General features: G+C 38.2%; 1 protein-coding gene across 3 annotated transcripts; it reads right to left on the reverse strand.

Annotated features, from left to right (window-relative positions):
- Positions 1–214: 214 nt before the first annotated feature.
- LOC145227912 (uncharacterized) lies at positions 215–11,455 on the reverse strand. 3 transcript variants are annotated; one of them, XM_080092868.1, is made up of 42 exons: positions 11,353–11,455; positions 11,035–11,094; positions 10,842–10,974; positions 10,681–10,777; positions 10,485–10,622; positions 10,255–10,416; positions 10,111–10,188; positions 8,628–8,651; positions 8,325–8,360; positions 8,110–8,190; positions 7,866–7,901; positions 7,765–7,800; positions 7,673–7,699; positions 7,560–7,595; positions 6,904–6,927; positions 6,809–6,835; positions 6,709–6,744; positions 6,551–6,610; positions 6,287–6,322; positions 5,701–5,748; positions 5,584–5,637; positions 5,470–5,523; positions 5,357–5,410; positions 5,243–5,296; positions 4,727–4,834; positions 4,395–4,448; positions 3,892–3,945; positions 3,788–3,832; positions 3,672–3,725; positions 3,560–3,613; positions 3,385–3,438; positions 3,256–3,327; positions 3,157–3,192; positions 3,049–3,093; positions 2,949–2,981; positions 2,741–2,887; positions 2,610–2,664; positions 2,440–2,541; positions 2,287–2,367; positions 2,149–2,226; positions 649–816; positions 215–576 (listed from the first exon to the last, which is right to left on the reverse strand). In XM_080092868.1, exons 1-42 carry the CDS (start codon positions 11,420–11,422, stop codon positions 431–433), a joined length of 2,847 nt encoding a protein of 948 aa, XP_079948994.1. In that variant the 5' UTR covers positions 11,423–11,455; the 3' UTR covers positions 215–430. The 3 variants fall into 3 exon arrangements, with proteins under 3 accessions (XP_079948994.1, XP_079948996.1, XP_079948995.1); XM_080092870.1 differs by lacking the exon at positions 6,551–6,610 and having other exon boundaries at positions 11,353–11,445; XM_080092869.1 differs by lacking the exon at positions 6,287–6,322 and having other exon boundaries at positions 11,353–11,445.
- Positions 11,456–11,777: the final 322 nt, after the last annotated feature.

An 11,777-nucleotide genomic window follows, 5' to 3' on the forward strand; every position in this document is an offset into this window, starting at 1 on the left:
TCTTCACACAACCGAAAGCGAAAATTAGATCAAATGTTTTTTGCAATTTTGACTTCTTTAAGATGAAGGTAATTTAACAAGACCCTTTTGTAAGGTTAATAAAGTGTCACATTACTTTTTCTTGGGGCATACAATGATTTGGAAAAATGTGCTGCTGTGTTAATCTAACAATTAGCTTCCGCATCAATAATTTTCTAACGATAGTTTCAAAATGTTATTTTTCACGTTTGGTTTATTTCAAATAAGCAAGAAAGCGCAACAAACATCAAACGATAAACAGCAGATAAACAAAATGTGACGACGACGACGACAACAAGTAAAAAATGCATGATGTACCTAAACACTATTGCTAACACATGTCATTAAAACGCGACCAGCTCACTAGTTCAGCATATCTTGTACCGACATACGTGGTAGGTCAATTCGTTTCCTAAAACTCAATGTTGTTCAATCTCGGTGCTTGGCGGTGACCACTGTGTCTTCTTCGATTTACGCTGCCCTGCCCAATACCCTCTTCTTCATTTTCGTCATCGTCTTCCACCCGATCCGCACGATCTGGCCCTTTGTTGTTTGGACCTGCGCGCGTATTTATTTTGTTGGTGTTTGTTTTAAACATATTCCAACGTCACAAACTAATGAAAGCTACACCTTTATGTTCACTGCGCCGTATAACTGGTGCACAGTTTGATGGGTCACAATATCCTGCTGGGCCAACCGCTCCCTGAGGCCCGGGATATCCTGGAGGACCTGCAAAACCTGGTTCACCCCGTTCGCCGTCTCTACCGTCTTTTCCGATACCAGGTGCCCCATCAAGTCCTGCAGAAGAAGTGTTTACAAACCAAACTTTTAAAGTTTACTTACTTAAAAAAAACTGCACTCTTAACGTACTACAACGTCATTTGATGATTTTTAAATCAAAACTAGAAGGGTTGCTTAGCACATTTTACTATAGCATATACACTACAACCTATTCTGCAAACTGTAATATATTCTCTATATTTATTTATATTGGGTCCTATATTAGCCAACATTTTTTATAATCTTGATTTGTTTCTGCAGGCAGAAACTCATGGGTCCCAAAACCGCAAAGTTGCAAACAGACAAGCATAAGAAACGGTGCTATAAAGTCAAACACAGTGATTGGTAGTGTTCCTAAAAAAAAAAGTTATGTAAAGTACAAACTGTCTAAATCTCATGCAATTGAGACATTGTTATAAGTTTGTGTGCCTAAATAGCATAAAACACTGACATCTCAAAATGGCATATTATACAAACTGTCAAAATGTATTGTTGATTAATTCACACATTTTGGGGGGTTGGTAGGGTAAATAATAGGGCTGCAGGGTGAAACACAATATTCGACAGCTACAAATGCCAAATTCATAAAACTATCAAAAATTCATCCAAATCGGACGTTTTTTAAAAAATAGGTGGCTTAAGCAGTAAATATTGGGTTACATGGTGAAACACAATAATCGACGCCCTAAAATGGCATAATGAAGAAACTGTCCAAATTTCATCCGAATCGGACATTGTTTAAAAAAATCACCCATTTTAGGGGTCTATTGGGGTAAATATTGGGGCTACAGTGTAAAACACAACAAACGATGCCTTAAAAAAGCACAATGAACAAACTGTCCAAATTTCATCCGAATCGGACATTGTTTAAAAAAATCACCCATTTTAGGGGTCTACTGGGGTAAATATTGGGGCTACAGTGTAAAACACAACAAATGATGCCCTAAAAAAGCACAATGAACAAACTGTCCAAATTTCATCCAAATCGGACATTGTTTAAAAAATCACCCATTTTAGGGGTCTAGTGGGGTAAATATTGGGGCTACAGGGTAAAACACAACAAACGATGCCCTAAAATGGCACAATGAACAAACTTTTCAAATTTCATCCAATTCGGACATTGTTCAAAATTTACCCATTTTAGGGGGCTAGTGGGGTAAACACTGGGGCTATCGAGTCAAACAAAACAAATGGCACATCTACATAACTATATCTACCATCTGTGAAAATTTTATCCAAATCCATCAAACATTTCAAGGCAAAACGAGGTGGACAAACTTTGGGCAGAAAAAAAAAAATCGAGTAAAATCAATATGTGTCCCCTTCAGGGAAGGGGACCCATAATTATACCTCGAGGTCCTGGAGATCCTGGAGGACCAGCTACACCCACTCCCGTTTTTCCTCTGTCACCCTTATCACCGCCTGTTCCTAAAATTTAAACGTTTCATATTGGTGAATTTCATCATTAAAAAAACACAAAACTGAAACCTTTCAGTCCTCTTGGTCCAGGGGCACCCATTGGTCCTTCCATTCCTCTCAATCCCGGATTTCCGTTCATTCCTGGTTCTCCTAAAACGTCAAACAAAAATGTTTATTTCAGTTTTACTTGCATGGTGTACAAAAATAACAAAATAATCTTACCCGGAGAACCGGGCTCCCCATCTTCTCCTGGTTGACCCGGTTGACCTGGTGGTCCTGGCGCTGCGAATCCGCGCGGCCTGACGGTCAGTGAGCGGGCTTCAGCTGAAAGAAACGGCATTTACAGATTTTAAAAATATTCGTTTTCTACGAAAAAAATTTTGTTGTAAAACCTCTCAAAACTCTTCGAACCAGTTCCAGAATTTTTTGATCGCTCGGCATTTGTCCCTTTATCAAAAAGTATTTTGTTAAATTGTGAGAAATAAGCAACGTTAAAGATGGTGCAGATACGACTATTTCCTACCGGTGGTCCCTGCAATCCCATTCTGCCTCGTGGTCCTCTTTCGCCGTGATGACCCCTCGGTCCCACGGGGCCCCTCGGTCCTTCGGAACCAACTGGACCAGGTGGACCAGATGGTCCTCGTTGTCCGTGTTCTCCAGGTGTACCAGGCTGTTCATCAAACAATAGATTTTACTCATATTATGTTTACATAGTTTTACCAGATACTAACCGATCCACGTTCTCCAGGAATTCCTCCTTCGCCCTAAAATGGAAGGCATATTATTTTTAAATATTATTTACAAAAAAAACGCCTAGGACTTCTGTCTTACTTTTTCTCCCGGTGGTCCATGTGGTCCCTCTGGCCCACTATCTCCCTACAACAACAAATTGGTTTCATACAATGTTGTTAAACAGCGCAACGCACAATATTCACTTACGGGCTCTCCTTTTTCTCCCGTTGTTCCCGATGCACCCTAAATATAACAATATCAACTCGTCATTGCGTAAAATGCACTACATGTTTGCAAAAAAGTTACCTTGTGTCCTTTCGGTCCAGGCAAACCCCTTTCGCCTACTCGGCCCTGAATTCCGGCTTCTCCATCGTCACCCTTTACCATACAACAAAATTTATTCATTTGCACAGCAAAAGTACAGAATAGCTTTACCTTACTGCCCTGTGGTCCTGGTGGCCCAGATTCACCGGACGGTCCTGCGTTGCCCTAAAGTTAATTATTGATTAAACCAATGATTTGTAGGTTGTTTTTAATTATTGCCATTTCACATCGCTTTTTAGTCAAAACTGTCAAAAAACACACCTTGTTAATTGTAAACTAAACTTACCGGGCGTCCTTGTTCCCCAGGCACGCCTTGAACACCTTGCTGGCCAGGTGATCCCTATAAACATGACTTGCTAGTTAAAATAACGAAATTCAGAGTTCTAAACAAACCTTACCTGTGAACCTTTCAGTCCAGGTGGACCTTCTTCGCCAGGACGTCCAGACTCACCCTGTTTTAGAAAAATACATTTAAGTGCCAAGAAAACAATATCACATGTGTTGAAATACGTACTGGTATTCCATCTCTGCCTTGCTCTCCGCGATCCCCCTTTTCCCCCTAAAACCCAACAATAATTATCTGGAAAAATTGCTTGACTCCACCGATTTACAACTTACACTTCTTCCTTGTTCTCCTTCAGCGCCCTTTTCCCCCACCGGTCCTGGTGATCCCTTAAACGAGATACAAATTGTTAGCGTTTTTCGCAAAGTCAGAATAAACTTCAGCTAACCTTGCTCAGGTAGCTAAATTAAGTGTTTATGTGAATTATACTGAACAATATCAGACCTTCCAACAGATAGCATGGTCATTGACTATCACTGGTTATGACAACAAACAATTGAAAATGGAAAATATTTTCTAAGTAACAAAATATATATTTCGCCTAACTAGCATCTTCAGTTCCATGGTCAAGTAGATTCAGTTAGGCGAAAAAATACACATCTTCCATGTTAATTTATTGTCTGGTTCTGTTACGTTAAAAATATGTTTTCTATTCTCAGTTATACGTTGCTCAGTTGGCATATAAACCTGATACATGTGCACATCAACTATTTATAAACAGCATATTTTTGCATCACCAGAGAAAAACCAAGAAAGATGCATTTTAATTAACACTTACTCTCTCGCCAGGAATTCCAGGCAGACCATCATTTCCATTGATTCCCGGCAAACCCTAAAATCCCAATTGTAAAATGTATTAGGTATTGTGACTAACAAAACGGCAACTCCAAATATTAAAAAGTGCTTTTTCCTTTGAGGAAATTTGTTCTCCAAACAATTAGGGTTTGGTTGATACATCTACAAGTTACATTTTTTTCTGCATATATTTAACTACTTTTTTTACACGCGGTTTGGCTTCCAACAGTGTTTGTTTATTAATCTCAATCTCGACGGTAAATGTATGGAGACGAAACAAAAATATCCATTGATCTAAAATATGTATTAACTTACAGACTCTCCTGGAACACCTGGGGGTCCCGGATTTCCTGGTAAACCACGTTCTCCAGCAGGTCCTCTGTCTCCTCTCTCCCCCGAGGGGCCTGCGATACCCTCTTCACCCTTTTGATGTTTAATATTAACAAACTCAAACCAAATCTGTTGTTTTATTAAATTGCTATTCAGTCAATTTATTTTTGCATTAAGTTGAGTTGAGTTTATTGTAACGATTGTTCCAACCAATGCCAATATTGGTAACGTTTGAGTGTGCCCTAACCCTCATAGAAAGTCCTATATCTCGCGACCCAAATAAAAAAAATCCAAACAAACATTGGTTAAATAATTGTGTGAAAACAATGTAAATGACATACATACTTTGTTATGGCATGTGACAAGGTACAAGGATGTTAATATATAATGGGTATAACGTTGTAAACCATTACGATTGTGGCTTAAAGCAGAAACCCAGATAGCGTAAATAATCGCTAGCAGCCTGTTTAGGGCGAAAAAGATCCTGAAACATCATGTTACCTGTTCTCCCGGCGGTCCTGGTCTTCCCATTTCGCCTGGAACACCTGAAGGACCCTAAAAATATCAACGGGTTGTAGATTTAAATTTTTACCTTTACATAATCCATTTCCATACCTGATCACCTTTATCACCGTCTTCCCCTGGATAACCTCTAGCACCGCGTGGACCCTATGGTGTAAAAATTGTTTAAAGGTAGTAAACAGTAAAACAAGTTTAGTTTAATTTACTGTTTCTCCTCCTGGTCCTTGGGTTCCTTCTTCTCCTGGTGGCCCGACGTCGCCCTGAAATATAAACATGTCAATAGTTGATTGTGGTGTCAAAATCATGTTCGGAAAACGCACCTTCGGTCCTTGTTTGCCATCCGGACCCATATCTCCTTTCAATCCACGGTGTCCCTATAAATAAGAATGTTATCTTATTTATTGTGCCCTATCTAAAACAATAAGCAGCTTAAATACCTTAGGTCCGCTGAAGCCGGGAGGACCGCGTGGACCCCGTGGTCCTACCTTTGAAAACGAAAGGACAAAATTCGGCAAATCATTAGACCAAACAATTTCCAAAAATAATTTTAAGATTTAACTTACACAAATTTAAGTTAGTGTGCAAAGTAGGTGAAAGTTTTATATCCGATTCTCGAATAAATAACTTTTACTGTACAAGTATCATCAGAAGAGGCGTGCAATAACGAATGGGTCGTATTATTGGAAACAATAGCAACCAGGCCGAATGAATTTAGTTAACTTTAATCAAAATCTTTTCTTTTTTTTACAATCGCCGACAAATAAGGCGCCACCAAGTGGAATGCACAACTACTCTTTGGTAATACCAATTTACCCATGGTAAATATAATAGGTAATATGATTTAATATTAAGATATCAAAACAAATAACATACCAAAATCGAGTGCCTTGTCATTAAGCATGAACAAAGATTTTTTTTACAAACGAAACACGTTTGTGTTGCAAGCAAATTCACACGCCATGCACAAAAACAATCCGATCAATCTTCGTATGTGTACTTAAGAATGACTGAAAAAAAACTTACAGAAAAGCCCGAATTCGTGTCTACGTTGGCAGTTTCCTACAAATTAACACTGAGCTAAAAAACTTTAAAACGAAACAATGCGCTGTCGGTTCATTGGAGCGAAACGCTCCGCTCGGCAACTTCGCACGCAAAGGGAAACGCGACCGATTGTTACCGTGCCAGATGAAGCAAAAAGCTCAAAAAATTGCCTACAATTTCGATGTTGATTTGTTGCCTATTTGTCGCCTGTAAAAGGGCTTTCGATTTTGGCATGTTTCGACTTACGTAACCCGGAAGACTAGGAGATTCATCACTGCCGGATCCCAGAATAACTGAACTATCAGACTATTAAAAAATTTAGAAAAACTGTAAATAACATATTTGATGCAAACAATTTAAGAACACTGTGTTTGTACATGAAACTAATACCATAATTGTCTTACCGAATATCCTGGTGGACCAGGCAATCCGCGTTCACCCTGAAAAAGGCTTATCTTGTAAATTGGTTTCATATAAACATTCCATTTTAGGAAACAAACTTACCCGATCTCCTTTTTGTCCCTTACCGCCCTGTTAAATCAAGAAAATAAAACATTGTTTTATTCAGTTGGACATAGAACCGCAACTGAGATACTCACGGAAATCCCAGAAGAGGTTTCTCCCTGTTTAAAATTAACAGCAGTTAGTTATTGTGTTAAGTCTAATGCATTTCACAAAACCAAAATTGGTTATAGCCCGAAGCTGCAGAGAGTAACAGCCTTAGTTCAATAATACGTCTGGTGTGCTGCCGTTCGGAACGTGCCATTTCCTGTTTTAAGGCTGTAAACTCACCTGTCTGTTTACAGCATAATCGTGTGCTGTGACAAAATATGCGTAGCCGACGATAAAAACTGTAATATCCAGCCAAGGATTTAACTAGTACTTCAATTTTTTCCATAATTGGTATTACTTTTATAACGAGGCAAATTTATTCTACGATTTCATAACCTATAACTTGCTAGTTTACCTTACATAAACAATATTTTTTTAAAGTTTTCATTAAAATTAAGTCTCCAATTTATTCTAAAACCATATGCGCAGATTCTAAAAACTTTGATTCGCTTTTGAAAGGGCCTTTATTGTGCAGTTATTAAAGCAAACGCCTATCAACAATCGTATTTTTCCACTAACGTAAAGTATAGTGGGTTTAAAAATTACACCATAAATCAGTGTACACTCTTTATTCCATTTTGCTGTGACAAGATAATGTCATACTGCCATTGCATTTTAATTCTAAAAGTTTTTTTTTACTCACCGGTGGCCCTGGTGGTCCTGGTGGTCCTGTTCGACCCTAAATGTAAAATATTTTAGTTAGGCGTTTCCAAAATAAACAACAAAAGATTAAAATATAATTTCTTAGATACCCACCTCATCACCAGGTTCCCCTGAAAATCCCTGAAATATACAAATATAGCATAAAAATGTTTTTCCCCAATTTAATGTTTAAAAAATGCACTGACATCTATTCCACGTGGTCCTCGGTCTCCTTTCGCTCCCTGCAATATATTAAAATATTACGCAAAATTCAAAAACCACAGTTCATATTCAAATGTTTACTTACAGGGAGGCCTTGTATACCTGGAGGTCCACTTTCGCCCTACAAAACATACGACTTTAGCTGCAAATGATTTCCTATTTTCTCCATCAGAAAATAGTTTAGGCCTACCCCAAAAATATCAAGTTTTGCCATAATACCCTAATAAAGTTTTTGCCGAACATTTCAGTTTTTTTTGAGAACCATGTTGTTACGATTTGTGACCACAATGTTGTTAAACAGTACAACAAATATGTGTACAGCCACTTACATCAATTCCATCTATTCCAGGTATTCCAGCCAAACCGGGATTACCAAAATCACCTTTTGCGCCTGGTGCACCAGTTTCTCCCTAAAAACGTAACACAGTAAATAGGAAATAATAAACGGCACGATGTTTAATTTGTAAATATGTTTGTAATCTTATGGTCAAGTTCCTAATTCTGTAATCACAGATTTTTAAAAAGAGTACACGAAAAAACTTACCGGGGGTCCTTGGGGACCAGCAGGGCAAATTGGACACTGCAAATAAAACAAAGATTAATGAAACACTCGAACATGTTGAATTTGCTTGATGTGGAGGCGTATCACAAGCATGTAGAGCTAAAACGCCATGCAGTTAACACGCATGCGGAAACCAAGTTTCTGGGTGGTCCTACAGACTGAGAAAGACTATTTATTTTTGACATAAAAGGCGTAAAACTGCGCCGATCATAAAAACAGCAAATCAACCACAGATGTACTGGCTCACTCAGTATACGTAATAATGCCGTTTGTTAACATTCTCACCAGAGTTCCAGCTGATTTTGCAACCTAAAAATGAAAACAAATGTTAGGCCCAGTTTCAAAAGATGAACGTTTACCTCCGGGGATGGTGTAGGTTCACGTTGACGCTTGTCTCTTAGCAATTTGGCATTGTTTCTACTCTTTCGATTTTTAGACTTGCGCTTTTTTGCAGCAGTTATGTCCGTCAGCACAAGAGCTGCTACCAAGACTACCAAGAAGACTTGCATGCGAACCTTGGCGCGCATAATGCAGCGCAAAGGGTGACTTTCTAGTTCGATTTAATATCAATTTGAAATGTGCGGGGACAGAGTCGGTAGCGACGACCGCACTACAAACTGCAATCCCCGAACACTAACACCTCTTCACCAGACAGAAAAAATTCGCCGCACGAATTCTTCAACCATAAATAGACTACAACGGAAACCTCTCGGTCTATGGAAATTCTCTCAAACTTCAGACAGGAGTGAGTAACAAAAAGAAAAAAAATGTGCCGTCGCGCCGCAAAGCGCAGAAAGGTTAATCTCGCTTCATCCAAAACACCAACCAACGTTTCTTTCGTTGCGCTTCGCTTGAAGCTGCAGAAAATCAGTTTGTCGAACCTCGATTTCGTGGTTTGAAAATGCGAACCAGACGGGACGTTTCAAATAGCCAATTCGCAAACATTACAACAAGATATATTAGGTTGGTTAAACTATAAAAAAGTGAAACAAATCTATGTGAGTTTCGTTGGGTTTAAAACAAACATGATTGTTGTAGTTAAACATTCTTGCATGAAAAAAAATAATAATAACTAAGCAGTTTGATATCAAAATGTGTTTAATACTGTTTTACCATTTCACTTTATCACAGTGGTTCTTAACCAGGGGGGCACGCCAGACATTTACAAGGGGGCGTGAGCCAAAAGTTAAATTAACTTTAATTTTGCAAGTGTGGTGTATTGTTTGCGAGCACAAACGTTTTCAAAAAGAAATGAATATGATGATGCAATACCTTATGGCGCAACACAAATTTTGAGTAATGACATACGTGGCAAAGTTTTTAGTTTGTCAGTTTAAAACAGGGGTCACCAATTTGTCACATACCAACTAAAAGTGTCACATACCAACTAATGCACGTTTATTCTACCACAAAGAACTACAAAGGCAATTGTTCGCACACAATTACTATTCTTTGCTTTTGTCTGTGACGTAACAAACTGCTTTCAGATGATTCTATGCCTTGTAATCTTGTTCCAGGTAAAATTATTACTAAAATGTATTATGAATGTTTGCACAATCTTTAACGCCCCGGGGCCGTAATAAGGTGATCCCTGGTTTACAACAAACTTCTGGTAGTTCCATTGCTGCATGTGTTCGAAAAAACTGTCGTTTTTTGCCTGTTTCAGGGGGGCGTGAAGTGCCCGACAAACACTTTAGGGAGGCGTGGACAAAAAAAGGTTAAGAACCGCTGCTTTATCAGGACAAATGGAAAAAACCGCAATGTTTACCCGAGCTGGTAGTTCACCACAAGATTCTCTTTGTGCTCTCGTTGGGTCACAATGAATCAACATCCATTGTAGTTCAATCTGTTTAGTATGCAAATCGAAAAATAAAAATTTGTAATTCCACTAAAAAAGCAAAGACCAACGTACAGAGGCCGACGTTCTTTGAAACTGACTCAACCTTCCCACGTGAGTTTCACCTTCTGTTGGGACCGGAGCTCTTGCGGTAAAAGGAAGTGTATCAACCCATACACAATCAACAAAAAGAGAAACGTGGTCGTTTTCGACAGACATAAGCAGCTTGTGCCATTCCTAACATCAAAGAGATCAAATTAGTTTCTTATTTTAGGGTTGCATGAACACACTGAATTGACACTTACGTTGTCAAATAAGCCATCCACCGCAGTAAACGAAGCTTTTTGTATATATCCATCCACACCCTTAGCATGAAATTCCACTAGTAAATTTTCTCCGTCAAGTTTGATTCCTATTTCCTCCGAACCTTGCCCATCATCAACCTAAATATCATTGTTTTGCTCGAAACTTTGTCGACGGAAAAAGTCATGTTTTACAAACCAGCCAAAGATCCCACTGCTTTTTGCGTGTATTTCCAATCATCCGAAAAGTGCTTACGAAGGAATATTCGGCGGGGAGACCCATTGGATACACTTGTCTGCAAAAAAATACCGAATCGTTAAAAAACGTTACAAATATGTTACCACAAATACCTATTTCACCTGGTTGGCACATGAATAGAAACGTCTTTTAACAACTTGTACGCAATTTGATACTCGGAAGATCCATTTACTTTTTGCAAACCACCAACCAAATTATCCCTGTCTAAGCTGAATTGTGATATGACATCAAACCCTGAAGCAGAAAAAAGCATTATTACATTAAAAAATGAAGGGTATGTACAAAAAAAATTACCTGGAAGATCATCTTCTCCCACTTGTATTTGAGGACATACCACGTCAATTGATATACAACCTTAAAATAAAAACCGAGCATAACATCCAAATTCAAAAAAGAAACAAACCAAGATTTGAAATAAAATTATCGTGCTATGTTCAAATGAAAAGATTGAATGAAAAGATAAAGATTGAAAAGATTGTTTGATTTGTCTCATATTAAAACTTTTTATAAATCAACACTAAACGCTGTCATGTATGTCCTGGGTACAATGCATCTTGCAAGCATGAACAAAACTACGATGATACATGCCGTTATATTACAACCAAAACTTACTTGTTAAGCATGATGTCAAGAGTGTCACTGTAAGATAAAAATTCATTGCTTTCACTTGCCAACTTGGCATGACAGAGCACAGTAAAACAAGTGTCACTTACGAGAGTCAGTCTGTTTTATAATCACAACAATAATTACACTCAAACGCCAAAATTCGAACTATAAACAACGTTAGCAAACATCTTTACCTAATTAGCAACAAGGTGTTAGTTGAACAAGTTAAGTAATTCGTGCGACTACTTAATAATAGGGTAACTAAACAAGCCATCCGTTTTATATGCCATTTTCTTTCTAAATTGGTTTAAAATTTAATACCTTATAATTAGGCTAATTCAAAACAGCTGTACATTTTTATGTTTAAAAGTCGTTTTACAAAACTTTTTTTTGCAAGCAACAAACGTAGATTTTACGAGCACTTAAAGTGC

Source organism: Phallusia mammillata, chromosome 5, assembly GCF_965637545.1.
Source record: "Phallusia mammillata chromosome 5, kaPhaMamm4.hap1.1, whole genome shotgun sequence".
Classification (NCBI taxonomy): Eukaryota; Metazoa; Chordata; class Ascidiacea; order Phlebobranchia; family Ascidiidae; genus Phallusia; species Phallusia mammillata.